Source organism: Macaca thibetana, chromosome 19 (genome assembly GCF_024542745.1).
Source record: "Macaca thibetana thibetana isolate TM-01 chromosome 19, ASM2454274v1, whole genome shotgun sequence".
NCBI lineage: Eukaryota > Metazoa > Chordata > Mammalia > Primates > Cercopithecidae > Macaca > Macaca thibetana.
The window spans coordinates 43,066,285-43,085,615 of record NC_065596.1 but is presented as its reverse complement, the minus strand read 5'-3'; the positions used below and the strand labels follow the sequence as shown (position 1 = coordinate 43,085,615).

General features: G+C 53.2%; 2 protein-coding genes across 3 annotated transcripts in view; both read left to right on the top strand.

Annotated features, from left to right (window-relative positions):
- ECH1 (enoyl-CoA hydratase 1) overlaps positions 1-19,331 on the top strand; it is a 72,690-nt gene that overhangs the window by 39,510 nt on the left and 13,849 nt on the right. The gene's annotated exons all lie outside the window — the stretch shown is intronic.
- Positions 4,601-18,563, top strand: HNRNPL (heterogeneous nuclear ribonucleoprotein L). Of its 2 annotated transcripts, XM_050769394.1 has the most exons (13): positions 4,601-5,228; positions 7,492-7,610; positions 8,520-8,757; positions 8,878-8,963; positions 10,525-10,621; positions 10,710-10,782; positions 14,061-14,132; positions 14,244-14,524; positions 15,611-15,732; positions 16,024-16,225; positions 17,282-17,339; positions 17,450-17,545; positions 18,152-18,563. In XM_050769394.1, exons 1-13 carry the CDS (start codon positions 4,962-4,964, stop codon positions 18,208-18,210), a joined length of 1,770 nt encoding a protein of 589 aa, XP_050625351.1. In that variant the 5' UTR covers positions 4,601-4,961; the 3' UTR covers positions 18,211-18,563. The 2 variants fall into 2 exon arrangements, with proteins under 2 accessions (XP_050625351.1, XP_050625350.1); XM_050769393.1 differs by having other exon boundaries at positions 14,061-14,524.

The window sequence follows — 19,331 nt, the reverse complement described above, 5'->3', positions numbered from 1 at the left end:
GGACAAGGAGAAAGACCTATCAAAATTTAAGAAGTTTTGGAAAAGAACAGCAGGAGAAACGTAGGCTTGGTGCCATGGCTCACACCTATAATCCTAACACTGTGGGAGGTTGAGGTGGGAGGATTGCTTGAGCCCAGGAGTTCAAGATTACCCTGGGCAACATAGTGAGACTCTGGCCTCTACCAAAAAAAAAAAAGAAAAAAGAAAAAAAAATTAGGGTGGCTGGGCACTGTGGCTCACGCCTGTAATCCCAGCACTTTAGGAGGCCAAGGTGGGCAGATCACTTGAGGCCAGCAGTTGAGACCAGCTTGCACAAAATGGTGACACCCCATCTCTACTAAAAATACAAAAATTAGCCTGGTGTGGTGGCGTGTACCTGTAATTCCAGCTACTCAGGAGGTTGAGGTAGGATAATCGCTTGAACCTGGGAGGCAGAGGATGCAGTGAGTGGAGATCACCCTCCTGCACTCCAGCCTGGGCAACAGAGTGAGACTCCATCTCAAAAAAAAAAAAAAAAAAAAAAAATTAGGGCTGATGGCATGTGCTTGTGGTCTCAGCTACTCACCAGGCTGAAGTGGTAGGATCACTTGAGCCCAGGAGGTCGAGGCTGCAGTGAGCTGTGTATGCATCACTGCACTCCAGCTTGGGGGACAAACTGAGACTCTTGTCTCAAAAGAAAAAAAAAAAAAAAAAAAGAATGAGACCTTCTCATATACTGCTGGTGGGAATATATGGTATAGATACATCGGAAAACAATTTGTTACTACCCAATAATGTTAAAATATGTTAGGTGACCCAGCAATCCCACTCCTACCTACATGCCCTGAGAACTCTCATACATGGACACAAGAAGATATCACTAGGAATGTTCACAGCAGCATTATATTTATTTATTTATTTATTTATTTATTTAAGGCGGAATCTTGCTCCGTCGCCCAGGCTCGGTCGCCCAGGCTGGAGTGCAGTGGCATGATCTCGGTTCACTGCAAACTCCGCCTCCCGGGTTCACGCTATTCTCCTGCCTCAGCCTCCCGAGTAGCTGGGACTACAGGCACCCGCCAACACGCCCGGCTAATTTTATGTATTTTTTTTTAGTAGAGAGAGGGTTTCACCGTTTTATCCAGGATGGTCTCGATCTCCTGACCTCGTGATTGGCTCGCCTCGGCCTCCCAAAGTGTTGGGATTACAGGCGTGAGCCACCGCACCCGGCTTTTTTTGAGACAGAGTCTCACTCTGTTGCCCAGGCTGGAGTGCAGTGGCACACACAATCTCGGCTCACTGCAACCTCCACCTCAGGGTTTCAAGCAATTCTCCTGCCTCGGCATTCTGAGTAGCTGGGATTACAGGCGGCTGCCACCACACCAGCCTCATTTTTGTATTTTAAGTAGAGACCGGGTTTCACCATGTTGGCCAGGCTGGTCTCAAACCCCTGACCTCAAGTGATTCTCCTGCCTCGGCCTCCCAAAGTGCTACGATTACAGGCGTGAGCCACGGTGCCCAGTCTTTTTTTTTTTTTTTTTTTTTTGGTGTCGTTTGTTTCTGAGACAGGGTCTCGCTTTGCCAGCCTCCACCTCTTAGGCTCAAGTGATCCTTCCGCCTCAGCCTCCTCAGTAGCTGGGAATACAGTTGCACGCCACCATACCCAGCTAATTTTTTGTATTTTATGTAGCGAGAAGGTTTCGCCATGTTGCCCAAGCTGGTCACGAGCTCCTGGCCTCAAGCCATCTGCCCACCTCGGCCTCCCAAGTGCTGGGATTACAGGGGAAGCCACCGTGCCCGGCTGGCATGGGTTTACAGGGATCTGCAAGGGTCAGATTAAGCTTTGTGTGGATTAAGAACGGGAGCGACTTGCTCTTTCAGAGGCTGCCCAGCTGTGGTAATTTTCCGTGGTTCTTCCACCCTCTGGGTCATTTTTACTTCAACTGTGAAATGCGGGTAGGCCTCTAAGGTCCCGTTTCCATTCTCTGCATTCCTCATGACCATCCAGACAAAGCTGCTACCGCCATCCCAACGGATGAGGAAGGCTAAGTTACTTTCCTAAGGCCACAGACAGTAAATGCAGCTTCCACGTTGGAACCCCGGTAGGGTGGCTCCAGTCCCCTGCTCTGAACCCCCCAACTCTACAGCCTACCCCATCACCCTAATAGGCCTTGCAGTGCAGTGGTGATGCGTCTGCTCCGGCGTCAGACCAGCCCCGCCATGCCACTTGCAAGCTGTGGCATCCTGGGTTAGTCACTTGCGTCCCTTCAGCCCATTTCCTTATGTGAGCAATGTACACCCCAAACACTTGCCTCAGCCAAAACAACACTTGCCTGACCAGGAGGAAAGATGCGCGAGTCTCAAACAGCTGCGTGACTTTCCGTCTGCGGGGGGCGGGGGTGGATTTTTGGGGAAAAGGGACGCGGAGCCCGAACACCGCGGCTCCAAGGTCTTCCCGCTCCTTTCTTGCCTGATTTCCTCCATTCCCCCGCGGGGCGACCCTCGGTCTCCTACCGTGTCCCCGCTCCCGCGCCCCCTGCCCCCAATTTTTCTTCCTCCCACGGGGCTGAAAAAAGGTCGTGGTCCCTTTAAGGCCCGCCCCTCCCTCTCCCAAAACTTCCCAGTGTCTGCTCTTTTCGATCCGGGACGGCCGGTCAGGCTCGCCGCCGAGCTGGTAGGGGCTGGGGGCGAGGGGTGCGGGAGGGTGACCGGGGCACTGGCGGGCGGCGCCGCGCGCGACCAGGGGCCGGGGTCCGAGCAGCGGGGTGGGGGCGGGGCGGCGGCCGGGAGCCCTGGGGTTGCGGGTCACCAGGCCGGCCGGGCGGCCTGGAACGTGCGGCGCAGGGGACACCGTACCGCCGCGCTCCGGCCGTGCGCGCCGGCGCGAGGGGCGTCCGGGCCGGGCGCGGGGGCGGGGAGGGGAGGGGCCCCCTCTCTCCCCCTCCCCCCACCGCATTCCTCTGACGTTGGGACCGAGCGACCCCGCCCTTCGTCGCGACCGGCCCCGCCTCCTCCCGTCACGCGGGTCACGTGCTTCAGACGCTGCCCCGCCTCCGTCTCTGTTCAGTCAGCGTGTTCGGATCTTCCCGGCGTCCGGGAGAGCTGACCGAGGTCCCCAGCAGGGCCCCCTCCCCCAACTTTATTTTCCCTCGCCAGCAGAGCCACCACGCCTGTCTCCCTCTTGTATTGCCATAGACCCCATTTTTTCTGAGATTGGGTCTCGCTCCGTCGCCCAGGCTGGAGTGCAGGAGCGCGATCACGGCTCACTGCAACCTCGAACCCCGGGGCTCAAGCGAGCCTCCCGCCTCGGCCTCCCCAAGTGCTGGGATTACAGGTGTGAGCCACCACACACGGCCTCCATTTCAAACTTAGTTTCCACCCGGACCTCAACTCGAAAGCCCCCATCAGCCAGGCGGAAAGGTCCTGGAGCACTTTTGAGGCGCCCCCCGCATTTCTCACGACGCTAGCTTCGCTATTTTTTTCCCCCTTTGGCGACATCGTCACTTGCCAATAGCTTCGATAAGGTGTTCCCCCCGCCAACCCGGCGCGGGCAGCCCCATAATGTTATGTTCCGTAGGACAGAATCCCGGGTTAATCCCCGTTTGACCCCTCCGCTTGCGCGTGATAACTGGGGCGCTTGTCTCCCCCACCCCCAGGCTTCGCCAGTTGGGTTTAGTTGGAGTCGAGATACCCTCCGACATTCTCTCGGGGCAGTGCGGGTGGTCTGACGCAAGCACAGATCACAAGAACGCCTCCCCTGTGCAGGGGGCTTGCACTGGGCGCTTGGTAGGTGGCCACCCTCTCCAAGGTCGGGGCCAGGGCCTCCTGTGGTGCTCTTAGGGGTCGAGCTGTCAGGTAAAAATCACTGGCCCGAGTTACGGCTGGGGGTCTGGGATGGCAGGGGCCTGTGAATTTAGATCGCACAGACTAGATGACTTGGCCCTTAGCTCCTGCAGGAGGGGTATGGAGGGACTATCCCAGGTGGAAGGGACTGCACGGGCACAGATCGAGAGTGCTCGGAAGAGCCTTCTCCCAAGGGAAACCGAAAGGCGTTGCGGCTGAATTTAGAACTGGATAGGGTCCGAAGACAGTCGGCAGCAGCGAGTGGTTTTATACTGAGGAAAAGGCTCAGATTTGGGATTTTAAGAATTCTTCCTAGAGGTAGAGAGGAACAGGGTATAGTGATGGCGACAGAGATACCCTGGGAGTTCCTGTCAATCTTGGTCTAGCCTTCCGGCGCACACACAGTGGCCGCTCGGTAAATACTCCGAGTATTCCAGGCCGTCACTCTCTAGAGGGGTGGCCCCGCCTCTGGGCGGTGCCTGAAAGCATATTTGCGCATGCCTTCTCGCCTTCGCTGGTTTCGTAGACCGCACCAAAGAGCGCCTACCCTGGGGTGGGGCTCCCCATTTTATCCAATCAGAGCGTATCAGTAGTCCTACCATCTAGTGAGAGGGTGCGCTCCACTCTCCATTGACCAATCAATGGAGACGCAGAAGAATGGGCATCTGTAGTAACCACTGGAGAGAGACCAAAAAAGGGCGGGGCTTCCTTGTCTCCTTGCAAAGTGGCGCGGGAAGGTAGTCTTTGTGACTGGGTACTGACGGATTAGCGAAGAGACCAATGAAAGTGGGAGGGAGGCGGGGATTCTTGGGAGGTTTAGAGCGCCGCTCCTATCAGGTGCTTTTAGGGAGGCCACCCGCGCCAGAAATCCGACCTATGAAATTGGATTTTATTTTAAGGCGGCGGGGTCGACGGAATGACTGGCAGAAAGCGATCACCTATAAAGAGTGTCTCAGACAAACAAGGGCGGGCCCTCCTGCAGAACGGCGTGGGCAATGTCCAATAAGCGCGCAAGGCGTGTGGAGGCCTACCCTTCCCCCGCGGCGGGACCAGTGGCTCCCCCTATCGGGTGGGGGCGGCGGGTGACGGGCGTGTCCCTCCCCCAATGAGAGGCGGGGGGAGGCGGGTTCTGCGCCGCCATGTCGCGGAGGCTGCTGCCCCGGGCGGAGAAGCGGCGTCGGCGGCTGGAGCAGAGGCAGCAGCCGGACGAGCAGCGGAGGCGGTCGGGAGCGATGGTGAAGATGGCGGCGGCGGGCGGCGGAGGCGGCGGTGGCCGCTACTACGGCGGCGGCAGTGAGGGCGGCCGGGCCCCTAAGCGGCTCAAGACTGACAACGCCGGCGACCAGCACGGAGGCGGCGGCGGTGGCGGTGGAGGAGCCGGGGCGGCGGGCGGCGGCGGCGGCGGGGTGAGGCCAGGGCCCTAGGAGCCGGGAAGGCCGGAAAGTGCGGGACAATTTCCCACCTTGAGGGCATTTTATTTTTTGAGGGGGCTTCTGCGCACGCGCTCAGGCCATCGCGCCGTTGACGGTGTGGGGGAGGGGCGGCCGTTGGGCAAACGGCGGGGTTTGCGCGAGGACAGGCGCCTGCGCGTGCGCGCGGTCCGGAGCGGGGGTGGGGGGGCGCGGAGGAAGTAGCTCGTGAGGCGAGCGGCCCAGGGCGCAGGCGCCGCGGGCTGGCGTGTGGGGGCCGGGCACGAGGCCCGGCCGGTTTTTTTCCCCTTTTCTTCGCTGGCCCCATGCGCAGGCGCAGTTCTCCCGCCCGGCCTCGTGGGCGGTTGGGGGAGCGCCTCGTGAGCGGGAACGGGTGGGCGGCGGCCTTGTCCTCTGGAGTGGGGAATTACGTCCGATGGCAGCTTAATCTCTGAGGCCCAGCCTTGTTTCTATACAGCAATGGATGTGTTTAGTTTAAATATTACAACAGAGTATCTCCGTTATTTTTGTAGACATTGAAAATGGGAAGAGGATTTGTTAATGCACTTTCAGCCTTTTAGGAGTTGAGCGAAGCTTTGAAACTATCACAAGTTCCGGGGATTCATTGGGTACCGAGGATTTGATAAACGAAACTGTTCCCTGGCTGTGCTGGAATTTCGATCCCTTGTAATCACTCCCTCCGAAAACACTAGTCGTTGCTTTTGGAGTGGGGCCCAGTCCCCACTCCTTCCAAGATCTTGAAGTCTTCCAGTGCAGCCCATTTGCAGGGTTTTCTGGGATTTAGGGGTTATGAGTTGCTAGCGTTTTAATCTTCGTCAGGCCTTGTCCCACACGTTTTAAAGACATCTTAATTGAAAGTCCTTAACGCTCCTCCGTGAGGTTGGGAGAGATACTGGGATTCCCGATTTACAGAGGAGGAAATTGGCCAAGAGAGAGATGAGGTGAATTACTGTAGGTGGCACAACTAGTGAGGGGCAGGGCTGGAGTTAGAACTCCCATTTGTGGGAGCTGCTAACCTGGCGGGAGTGCCTCCCCCTGTGGTTCGGGTGGTTCATTCCTGAAATAGAATCCAATTCTACCTCCATTCCACGCTCTTCTGCCCAGTGATTCTCAGACAGGGGGCTGGTCCCAGAGCCCAGGAGAGGTGAAAGAGAGTTAATTTTCCTCCTGATGACCAGAGGCTTTTGTCTGTGGATGAGTGTAAGATACTTCTAGGAAGGAGCAGTCTTGGTTCTTAATGGTATGGATTGGAGTTTCTGGTCTTTCTAAAAGACCTTCCGTCTGGGTGTGGGGGCTCATGCCTGTAATCCCATCACTTGGGAGGCTGAGGCAGGCAGATCACCTGAGGTCAGGAATTCAAGAACAGCCTGGCCAACATGGCTGTTTTAGTAGAGACCATCTCTACTAAAAATTCAAAAAAATTAGCCGAGTGTGGTGGCAGGGGCCTGTAATTCCAGCTACTTGGGAGGCTGAGGCAGGAGAATCGCTTGAACCTGGGAGGTGGAGATTGCAGTAGACCAAGATCACGCCATAGCACTCCATCCTGGGTGACAGAGTGAGACTCCATCTCAAAAAATAAATAAGAGACCTTTCTTGTCCTGTTTTTCCTTGGTCTGACCTAGGCAGTAATTTCCAAAGCAGATTTTGGTGGGAGGGTGATTCAAGACTAGAAGGGGTCAAGACTGGCCTGGCTGCCCCAGTTTCTGGGGCACGTGTTGTTTTTTGCCCTGACTGAACCTAGGTGTGAGTGGTGGCGAACAGGTGTACTTAGCTAGGTGATGGTGGCTGAGCCAGTGAAAGGGCAAGGAATTTGGGGCACATGCAAAGGGGATGTCCTCATTCAAACTGTAGCAGATAGCCGTTAGAGCCCTTCCTCCCAGTGTGTCTCCTTCTCCAGCTACTCTTTTCCCATGTTTCCTTGGTCAAGTGGACCAGTGGGAAGAGAGGGGGGTCCCTGGAAGAACGTAATATTTGGAACTTGTGTGGTCCTCCATCTGCCTTCCTCAGAAGCTACAGTAAGAGCCAGAGGGCAAGTGACCACCCACTCAGGACCACTGTTCTGCTGACCCAGAATCCTTTTGGGCTGATTGACTTCAATGCTGCCCTTCGTCTGTTCTGTGCATCCTTCCTGGATGACATCCAACTGTCTTATCTGACTGGGTCTTCAACAGCACAAAGGCCAGTGGGCCATCATCTTGTACAGCAAGAAAAGAATTCTTGTTTTTGCTTCCTTTCTTAGGAGAACTACGATGACCCGCACAAAACCCCTGCCTCCCCAGTTGTCCACATCAGGGGCCTGATTGACGGTGTGGTGGAAGCTGACCTTGTGGAGGCCTTGCAGGAGTTTGGACCCATCAGGTACTGGGCTTGGAGGCCAGGAGTTGGGCTTCCAGAGTTGACTTCTTGGTGCCCTTGTGTGTCCACGATTTCTGGTTGGAAGTAGTGATTTCGTTGCCATACTGGTCTGGGTTCTGTGGCCCCTCTGCTTTTGGGTTGGCCATTGTACTTTTTGTCAGATTACAGCAAGTTCCATGATCCTTTTTCCTTCCTTCCTTTTTCCTTTGCTTTGTAGTTTCTCGTCAGTGTTCTATTTTTTTAAGACAGAGTAAGGTCTCGCTCTATGGCCCAGGCTGGAGTGTAGTGGCGCAGTCTTACCCAGGTTCAGGCAATCCTTTTGCCTCAGCCTTCTGAGTAGCTGGGACTACAGGCATGCACCACCATGCCTGGCTAATTTTTATATTTTTTTGTAGAGGCATGGTTTTGCCATGTTGGCCAGGCTGGTCTCAAACTCCTGGGCCCAAGCAATCTGCCCACCTAGCCATCCCAAGTTTTAAGGTTAGTGGCATGAGCCACTGCTCCTGGCCAGTGTTCTTTCATTCAGCAAGTAGTTACTGAATATTTGGTGCATGCTATATACTGCAGATACAGTAGTGAGCTGTATCTGGATTCCTTCTCTTAGAAAGTTGCTCTCCTAGAGTGATTTACACTGTGAGAGCGTAAGCTCAAGAAGCCATCCTATGGGCAGCATCTGTTAGTGTGGTGAGGAGAGGTCAGGAAGGCTTCCCAGAGGAGGTCTAGCTCAGTTAGACCTCTTTGGCCTTTGGTACTACTTGTGTCTTGGGGTGTTCAGGTTGGGGAACCATAACCATGATAGGGCCGCAGAGGAGTCCAGAGGCTGTGGAGGAGTCAGTTCTCAAAAAATCAAATGATACCCTCCTCCTGTCTCCATTTTCCTGAGAGGATTGAAACCTGTGTTCTCTTTGCCAGCTATGTGGTGGTAATGCCTAAAAAGAGACAAGCACTGGTGGAGTTTGAAGATGTGTTGGGGGCTTGCAACGCAGTGAACTACGCAGCCGACAACCAAATATACATTGCCGGTCACCCAGCTTTTGTCAACTACTCTACCAGCCAGAAGATCTCCCGCCCCGGGGACTCGGATGACTCCCGGAGCGTGAACAGTGTGCTTCTCTTTACCATCCTGAACCCCATTTATTCGATCACCACGGTGCGTGCCAGCAGGCATTTCTTGTGAGGTGTCCCTTCTTCCTTTTCTCCCCTCATTCCCTCCCCTAAGCCAGACTGACCTGGCAGTGCCTCTTCATCTTGCCTGTGTTTACTTTTGCAGGATGTTCTTTATACTATCTGTAATCCTTGTGGCCCTGTCCAGAGAATTGTCATTTTCAGGAAGAATGGAGTTCAGGCGATGGTGGAATATCCTTTGCTGGAAAATAGGTATTCCTTAGGGTAGGGACTCTTGCAGGGCTTGACAGTGGTCATTCTTTGAGCCAGCATGTGTCTACTGACCATGGGAGTGGCTGCCATGTACCAGATACCTTCACAGAGCCCAGTGACTGAGTGGGGAGGCTGTTAAAGAATGAGGCATATTGTGTGGACATGCAGATCTTAGGGGAGAGAGCATGTATTAGGAGATACAAAGGAATTTATTTTTGTTTTCTTTTTATTATTTATTTATATTTTGAGATGGAGTTTAGCCCTTGTTGCCTGGGCTGGAGTGCAGTGGCGCGATACTGGCTCACTGCAACCTCTGCCTCCTAGGTTCAAGCAATTCTCCCGCCTCAGCCTCCCTAGTAGGATTATAGACCCCCACCACCATGCCCAGCTAGTTTTTTGTATTTTTAGTAGAGATGTGGTTTCACGTTGGCCAGGCTGGTTTCGAACTGACCTCAGGCAATCCACCCACCTCATCCTCCCAAAGTGGTGGGATTACAGGCGTGAGCCACCGCGCCAGGCTAGGAATTTATTTTTAAAGATGTTTATTCTAAGCCAAGTACGAGTGACCAAGATATGGGGAACGTAGTCTCAAGAGGTCGTGAGAAAATGTACCCTTGGGAAAAGGAATTTATTTAAAAGGGGATGTGGGGCCGGGTGTAGTGGCCCATACTTGCAATCCCAGCACTTTCAGAAGCTGAGGCGGGCGGATCACCTGAGGTCAGGAGTTTGAGACCAGCCTGGCCAACATGGTGAAACCCTGTCTCTAATAATACAAAAATTAATCAGGCATGGTGGTGAATGCATGTGTAATCCCAGCTACTCTGGAGGCCGAGGCAAGAGAATCGCTTGGGCCTGGAAGGCGGAGATTGCAGTGAGCCGAGAGTGTGCCACTGCACTCCATCCTGGGCAACACAGCGAGACTCCATATCCCAAAAAAAAAGGCGCAGCATGTGTGAAGGTTTCTGAGGAGGTGATGTCCTATTTCTATGAGCAAATAGGAGCTGATACTCAAGGTGAAGGAAACAGCCTCTGCAAAGGTTGTAAAGTCAGAAGGAGCTTGTGTTGGATGGAGAAACTGAAAGATCTGAGGATCGCAGAGTAGCTGGCAAGCAGACGGGTTTGGAAGAAGTTTTTAGGGCATCCTAGACAGCGATATGATGCTTGGGGCAGAGGCAGGAAAAAGCCACTGATGGACTTTCAGGGCAGAGCTGTAGTTGGGTGGTGGTTTCAGATTTAGTCGAAGGGCCAGAGGGCTGAGATGGAGAAGGTGGTGTGGCAGAAGAGGTTGCTAGTAGCCATGGGTGGGGGTGCAGATTATGAGAGAACTCTGGCCAGTAACTGCTCACCCAGGGCAGCATTGAGTCCATCAACACCATTTTGGTCTCTCAACCTGAGGCTAGTGACTGGGCAGTGAGCTAATCCTAAAGCCTCCACCTGTACCACAGTCTTACGATACCACCTTGTCCTTATCTCTCTCTGGGGTAACTTGAAGTCCTTCTCCAAGATCTCCTGTGATGCGACTTTCCTTAACTTGACTCACATTTGACTCTGTTCAAAGTGCCCAGCGGGCCAAAGCCTCTCTCAATGGGGCTGATATCTATTCTGGCTGTTGCACTCTGAAGATCGAATATGCAAAGGTACGTCTGGGAGGTGACTGACTGCCCCTCGTCAGCTTCCAGGTGAGCTGGGGCATGGCTGACCTCAAGCCTTGTCTTGTCCTTGCAGCCTACACGCTTGAATGTGTTCAAGAATGATCAGGATACTTGGGACTACACAAACCCCAATCTCAGTGGACAAGGTAATCTTGATGGCCACTTTGTTCTAAACATACCTGCCTTGCCTTCACTCGACTAGTGCACTTCATAGGTCTGGGCTCAGGGTTATGTAATGCCATTGGGCTCCCCATGGACATGGGAGGGCCTTGGGGTCAGCTCTTGGACATCCTAGTGGGATAAGGGGCGTGAGAGGCCTCCTTGGGTCTTCACTGCTGCTTGGGGCCTTCCGGTGCTGCCCAGGATACAGAGGCAAGGCAGAAGCCTGGACGGGTGGGGAGCAGGGCCTCACTGAGGATGAGGCATGGGGGTGGCCTTAGAAATCAGCAGTGGCTCCTTTGAGAGTCTGGTTAAGGTCACTGACTCCATTCTTGCTGGGCCAGGAATTGTCCTCTTGTTCTGCGTTGTTGAGAGGGTCTGATTTGGGGGAGTGGCAGTGTGGGGGGCAATGAGATCTCCCGGGCTCTTGCAGCGAGCCTTTGAGCAAGCTGACCCTGTGGAGGTGAGACACTCTGGATTGGACCAGGGCGGACATGCCTCACATCATTTGTAGAGGGGACGCAACATCTCTGCAGGTGGCCCAAATGGACAACCCCCTTCCTAGTGTCTGTCAAGAATGGTTTGCCTTTGGTAGCAGGGAGAGGTGGAGGATTGCCTGTGAGAAACAGCGGCAGCCCCCCAACAAGACCATCCATCTCTGTGTCTGTCTTGGTCTGATACGTCGGACCATGGGCTGAGGGAGGAGGCTCGATGCTGACATCGCACAGGCCCTGAGAGGCCAAAGCCCCCCATTCATAGGCAGGCCTGTCTTGCTTGCCCTTGCATCTGGGAAGCAGTGGGCAGGGTGGGCTAGACTCTCCCCAGGATCCTCACAGTGGGCCCTGTGGGCCTGGCTGCTCCCTCCAAAGGTCAGAGGCAAATTGGTGACCAAGTGAATGTACCAGAGCGGGCAATGGCATTACATGACTGCTAACAGAAACATGGCAACAACCATTTCTTCTCCAAGGAACATAAATAGAAGATGTGCAGACCGGCAGGGGCTAGTGGCAGGGGGCTGGCTGTGCATTGGTTTTGATGCCTCTCAGCTTTGGCAGCCCCAAGGCTGGGGCCCAAAAAAAACGAGGGCTGATGAGGTGACCTGGAGTGAGGGCGGTGCTTCGCCACCCCTCAGGAACCATACTTCAGCGGCTCTGCCTCTGCACATTGCTCACCAACACACAGGGTAGAAAACCACTAGCTCTTCCTGGAGAGAACAGAACATGCAGCCTCCACCACGTCCCCAGAAACAGCTGCAGACTTGAGCTCACTACATCAAGAACACCACACCGCGCTCCAAGGAACAGCTACAAGCACAGAGACAGAGGCATACAGAGACAAAGAGAGAAAGAGACGCAACATGGCAGCAGACACTGCTTTTTTTATTAAACATTAAAAAAGTCAAAATCCAAGCAAACTTGAACCCGAGAATGTACACAGAAGTAGGAAACACAGAGAACAGAGCTGTCCCAGCCAGCCAGCGAGCGGTGCTCTTTTCGGAGAACGTTTCATAGACGGAAGTAGATTCCATGGGCCTCCAAGACAATAGGATCCTCTCTCCATTCCTCGCCATATGGGTTTTGTTTTTTAAGTCCTTTGGTTTGGGGAGGGCCTTCTTTTTTTTCTGTTTTGATATTTTTATTTTTTCTGCAGTCACCGGCTGCCAACATAATCTGCACCAACTGGAGATCAGAAACAAAAAAATTTAACCACAACAAAAAAATCAAAAAAAAAAAAAAACAGACCTAAAACCAGACAGCCAAACAGCTCAGAGGCACACAGTTACCTGCTGCCGGGTAACCAGGTGCGCTCCCAAGGCCAAAAGCGCGAGCGTAGTGGGGCCACTGGCACACCTCATACCAGGAGACACGCACACGGAGCGCTACACAGCCAGAAGCACCGCACCACCGCACTGCAGCACATATGTGAGGAGGTGACAACACGGAGGGACACTACCCACTTCATACACCTTTATTTCCACTTTTCTGATATCTTCTGAGGACAGAACATCTGTGAGCCATTTTTGATTTAATCAAAATACTGACTTTTAAAACAATTCTTTAAAAAAATTGTAGCGGATGTGTACCGTGACTTGTATTTATGACTGTAAAACCATGTGATGCAGGGTCGCAGTGTATGTTTGATGGGACGCCATCTTTCAGAACTGTGCTAACTCACTGTTGAAGCGTCCAATGGTAAGAGAAAATACAGATTTGTTTTTTGTGACAAATGGACATTGTACTCTGTACTTCTGCTGTAAGTAGTCCTTTTCCATCTTTGTAATGACTGGTAACAAAACCCAGGCCGGGTGGCAGGAAAGGGCAGTGGTTTCGAGCCCTGGGTTTTGGAGTCAGCCAGACCTGGGTTCAAATCTGGTTCAGTCACTGACTTGCTTTGTGACTTTGGGCCAAGCGTCTTTTAACTGCTCAGTTAAAAGTTAATGACTCAGTCTTCTTATCTGTAAAATGGGGCTGAAATGTCAGAACCTACCTCATAGGGTTGTTGTGAGGAATTTGAGAAGCTGTGATGTCTGTAAAGCGCTTAGCCCAGTGCCTGCCACTTAAGCGCTAAGTTAACGGCAGTGATTACAAACTGCTGGGGTCGGGTGGATCTGCGCCATTGTTGGGTGTGGGAATGTCGGTACCTTGTACATGATTGCTTCTTTGAACTGATTTTGCCATTGCCCTGCTTGTCAGCTCCTACAGTCAGTCCCTCTTGGGCTGGCGGGACTGGGAGGGAGGGGGGACTGGGAGGGAGGGGGGACTGGGATTAAGAAAGAAGGGATCTACAGAGACAGTCTGGAGCTCCTAAAACCTTGGGGGCTTTGTGGGGCAAGCTTGCTTGCTTCCCTCCTGGGTTATTTTCCTGTTTTTAATCTACTCTCCCTTTATTGGGAGTCAGTTTAGAAAGCTGCTTTTGGTTCTCCATAATATATCACCTTCTGTAGCAGCTGCAGGTTCCCCAGAGGGCCTGGGAGCTAGGCTTTCTCCCAGGGTCAGGGCAGGTGAGAGCACAGAACCTGGCCTTGTCCTTCACAGAACAAGACCAACCCTTTGGTGTGAGCGGGGGAAGGAGTGGGCACTAGCTTTGAGGCTCGGGCTTCATGCCCGCCATAGGTCAGATCACAAAAGGAGGCCCCGCAGCCCTTGAGGAAGGGGGGGCTTGCAGTTTGCAGGAGCTGGGGGACTCTCATCAGCCTGTGCAGTCAGGAGGGAGGGGGAGAGGCCAATTTCTGAGTGAGACTCCTAACTGTTTTCTCTGTCCACAGGTGACCCTGGCAGCAACCCCAACAAACGCCAGAGGCAGCCCCCTCTCCTGGGAGATCACCCCGCAGAATATGGTGAGGGCAGGGGGTTCCCCTCCGTGGACTCCCGTGGCTCATGTGCCCCTGCCCGCCGCCCGCCGTGCAAATTCTCACCCGTCCTCCCTCTCTTTCCTTCCCACCCCCCAGGAGGGCCCCACGGTGGGTACCACAGCCATTACCATGATGAGGGCTACGGGCCCCCCCCACCTCACTACGAAGGGAGAAGGATGGGTCCACCAGTGGGGGGTCACCGTCGGGGCCCAAGTCGCTACGGCCCCCAGTATGGGCACCCCCCACCCCCTCCCCCACCACCCGAGTATGGCCCTCACGCCGACAGCCCTGTGCTCATGGTCTATGGCTTGGATCAATCTAAGATGAACTGTGATCGAGTCTTCAATGTCTTCTGCTTGTATGGCAATGTGGAGAAGGTGAGCTGCTGCCAGGCCCGCTGGGTTCCTCACTGAGCCTTGTATCTTGCCAGTCAGCACAGGGGGAAGAACCAGGGGGAGCCTGGCGTGGCGCCGGGCGGGCAGGCCCGGAGTGAGTGACTTAGTGAGCCCAGGCAGCCTGCTTGCAGATGGGCTTTGTTTGGTCTTCACTGCATGTGGGTGTTTTGTTTTTGAATTACGAATGTTTAAAAAAAAATGTCTTTATCACATAAAAGTACTAATACTAGTACATCAGTATAGATTTATAAAACATAAAAATGAACCCATCATAGTGAAACACTATCGTTTAAGGATTTTCTTCTGAAAACTTGAAGACCTGGCAACACTAGGCCTTCTGCCTTCCCATGGGATAGTTGACTGTGGCTGGTGGTGGCTAAGTGTCTACCTGAAACCATGTGACGTTTTCCTTATATTAAACCCATCTGGGTCTTGGGAGCCTTTGTGTAGCTCCTGACTTGGCCCGTTACTTAGAGTAGTTCATAACACAGGTGAAGTGTTGTTAGTTACCAGGTACTGTTAAAGGTGCTTTACATGTAGTGACCTGTGTAATTTCTCACATTAGTCCTTAATGAGATGGACGCGGGAAGTGGAGGACGGGGGCCTCAAATAACCCACCCGGGTTCACATAGCCTTTAAGTGAAGTGGGACTCAGAGTCAGACCGCCTGGCTCCAGAGCCGGCACTGCTCCATTGTAACCTAGCTGAAGGAGTATTTGACCTTGTGACCGTAGACACAGCCATCCATAGATCACACGTGTGTGTAACAGGCAGAATGGTGAAAATGGTTGATGTGATTTCTCATTCCTGCACAGTTTTCTGTCGTGCTCCACTAAATGACTTAGTGTTGGGTTATGTCCCACAGTTAAAAACATGACCCAGGCTCTGCTGCTCACCTTGAGCTGAGTACTTGGTATGGGCCAGGCACATTTTTCTAGTGGTCCCGATTCACTGTGAGGACATGGGAGCCCAGAGCTAGAGCAGGGGTTATTATTACTAACTTGGGAGGGGCAGGAGAGGGGATCCTGGCAGCTGGACGGAGGTGCTGACGGCAGCTACTCTCCCCAAGGTGAAATTCATGAAAAGCAAGCCAGGGGCCGCCATGGTGGAGATGGCTGATGGCTACGCTGTGGACCGGGCCATTACCCACCTCAACAACAACTTTATGTTTGGGCAGAAGCTGAATGTCTGGTAGGTGCTCAGGCTAGGGAGGGTGGCAGAGGTACAGGGGAAAAGGAGGGGAACGGGGCCCAGCAGAGGAGCACGGTGAGGCCAAGGTGTTGACTCACACAGAAATGGGGTGTGGCAGGTGTGTTCCCAGATGTTTCTCTGACACCACAGGAGAAAGTGGGTCAGCCTTGCCTCAGCTGTAGAGCAATGCCCCAAGGCACACAGGGCAAGCTGAGCCTCTGGAGGCCACAGGGGAAAGCTTGGGGGACAACTTTGGGTATGACAAAGGCTCCCCTTTCTTCCCTCTTGCAGTGTCTCCAAGCAGCCAGCCATCATGCCCGGTCAGTCATACGGGTTGGAAGACGGGTCTTGCAGTTACAAAGACTTCAGTGAGTCCCGGAACAATCGGTTCTCCACCCCAGAGCAGGCAGCCAAGAACCGCATCCAGCACCCCAGCAATGTGCTGCACTTCTTCAACGCCCCGCTGGAGGTGACCGAGGAGAACTTCTTTGAGGTTTGTGCTGTGGAACTACGCAAGCAGTCGGGTCCTCACCACGGCCGCCTGAGTAGGCCATTCATTTCAGTTTTTTCTGCAACTAGCTCCTATTTGCAGAGTTGTTGAACTCCTGTGCTGCCTGGCCCTGGGTTGAGTGCTAGGGACACAGCAGAGGCTAGGACAGATACAGATCCCTGCTCTGAAACTGGAAAGGGTGAGAATGGCACCAAGTTCCTAGCAATACCGTTTGCCGCGTTCCTTCCTTGCATTTTTGGCAAGCAGAGCAACTCCTCATTTGCTGGGAAAGCTGCTTCCTAGGCCCAGTGATGAGGGCCCAGTTTCACAAGAACCGCATTGGCAGAGCCTTGGGGTGCCATCACCCTGATACCATCAGAAGGTGGGGCCCTGTAAAGCTCAGTCAGGCAACTGAGGCAGCAGGAAGGGAGGAGGAACTCAAGTGGATCTGGCTGTGGTGTGAAACGTTGGCCTTGCGTTCAGCAAATAGCCCGGTGCGGATGCCCAGATAGCTGTTTTTTTTTTTTTTTTTTTTTTTTTTTTTGAGGCGGAGTCTCGCTCTGTCGCCCAGGCTGGAGTGCAGTGGCACGATCTCGGCTCACTGCAAGCTCCGCCTCCCGGGTTCCCGCCATTCTCCTGCCTCAGCCTCCCGAGTAGCTGGGACTACAGGCGCCGCCACCACGCCCGGCTAATTTTTTTGTATTTTTAGTGGAGACGGGGTTTCATTGTGTTAGCCAGGATGGTCTCGATCTCCTGACCTCGTGATCCGCCCGTCTCGGCCTCCCAAAGTGCTGGGATTACAGGCTTGAGCCACCGCGCCCGGCCCAGATAGCTGTTGAGAATGGGAGATGAAAAAAAAGAAAAAGCAGCCTTGCAGTCTCAGGCAATTTAATAATTAAAGAGCATTGTTGCTGGGATGCCTTTAGGGTGTGTGATAAAATCTACAAGCCTTTTCTCCTGAAAACTTCAAATACTGAGTCATGCAGGGCCTGGTCTGCTTGAGTCCTGTGTGACGGCCCTTTTGTTCCAGAGTTCATTTATTACCTATTTCTTTTGCAGATCTGCGATGAGCTGGGAGTGAAGCGGCCATCTTCTGTGAAAGTATTCTCAGGCAAAAGTGAGTCGAGTGCGCCCATATCCTTCCCCTAGTTACTTGGTGGTTGGTGGGCAGCTGCCTAGTTCCCATTGGGTCAGTCTAAAACCGTTGCTTTTCCCCTTTGCAATCAGGTGAGCGCAGCTCCTCTGGACTGCTGGAGTGGGAATCTAAGAGCGATGCCCTGGAGACGCTGGGCTTCCTGAACCATTACCAGATGAAAAACCCAAGTGAGTATCTGTGAGTCCTGCAGGCATCAACCTGGTGACCTAATGGGTTGGCTGGCTTCAGGCCAGGGATGTCTTTCCTGCCCTTAAGATAGGACCCCGGGGATCTTCTCACTGCTGGTGACACGGGCAGGTGGGACCTGCTGACCTGGAGAGCAGCCTGTGCTCCTCATGGGAGAGAGCCAGCGTGACTACTTGCTGCCACTCTGCCAGCTTGGGAGTTGCTCAGGCTTGTCCTCCAGGGAGGTGGCATTCTCTCTTTGCATCAGAGACTGGCTTAGGTAGGAAAGCCACTCTGTTACCTAGGAAAGAGGCAACACTATCCAGCAGGTAAAACTTGCCCACCTACTTGCTGGGAGAGGCCCACTGCCTTGGGCTGGCAAGGGAGATAGGAATGGAATTCTCTATGGGAATGAGGGAAGAGAAGGAGAAATGCCGTGCATAATTGATAATAAAATTGGCTCATCTTGAAGCCTTACGTTGGGCAGTCACTTCCTAGACCCCTGCAGTTGACCTGCAGAAAATGGGAGATGGGTGCAAAATTGAGGGGACCTGGGTTTGGGGAGCCTCCAAAGACGGGACCCAACCAAACTTCTCTCTCCTTTTCAGATGGTCCATACCCTTACACTCTGAAGTTGTGTTTCTCCACCGCTCAGCACGCCTCTTAATTAGGTGCCTAGGAAGAGTCCCATCTGAGCAGGAAGGCATTTCTCTTTCCTTTATGCCATTTTTTGTTTTTTGTTTTTGTTATTTGCAAAAGATCTTGTATTCCTTTTTTTGTTTTGTTTTGTTTTTTTAATGCTAGGTTCTTAGAGGCTTAACCTTAATGGAAACGCTGAAAGTCTGCAGGGGGAGGGAGAAGGGAACTGATATCTCCCAAGATTAACCTTCACTTTTAAAAAATTACTGTACATGTGATTTTTTTTTTTCTTTTTCCTGTTCATTCATTTGTGCTGCCCATGTACTCTTGGCACACACATTTCAATAAAATTGTTTGGAAAATAAACACAGCACTTGCTGGCATTCCGGGATGTCTGCTTTCCTCCCTGTCTGTCCTGAAGAGACATGAGCAGGCCTGGGCACAGTCGCAGGCTCTCTGGAGGCATACAGAGACCTGAGAGGAGTAGGGTGGGCTGCAGACTGAGAATGGTGCTAGCAATTGAGTCTTTGAGGAAAATCCAGCAGGCTTAGTGGCATTCTTAGTGGGCCCTGCCCAGGCAAGCTCTGTCGGGTGCAGTGGGTCATCACACCTATAATCACAGCACTTTGGGGAGGCCAAGGCGGGGCAGATAATTTGAGCTCAGGAGGTGAAGACCAGCCAGGGCAGCATGGTGAAACCTTGTCACTACAAAAAAAGTTGAGGTGGGTTTTGCAGAACACCTGTAGTCCCAGCTACTCAGGAGGCTGAGGCAGGTGGGTCAGTTGAGCCTGGGAGGTTAATGCTGCAGTGATAACACCACTGCACTCCAACCTGGGTGACAGCAAGATGCTATCTCAAAAATAAAAGTTTCCAGCCCTGCCGTCATGGTGAAACCCCGCCTCTACTAAAAACACAAAAATTAGCTGGGCACGGTGGCGCGTGCCTGTAGTCCTAGCTACCTGGCAGGCTGAGGTGGAGCACCCCAACCCAACGAGAGGGTAAGGCTGCAGTGAGCTGTGACGGAGTCACTGCACCCCAGCTTGGGCAACGGGGTGTCAAAAAAAACCCCAAAACCTTGGTGTTCTGTATCATTTCAGAGTGATTTGTCTTTGCCCTTAGTGTCATTGTGTGGGTGTGTCATGATTTACT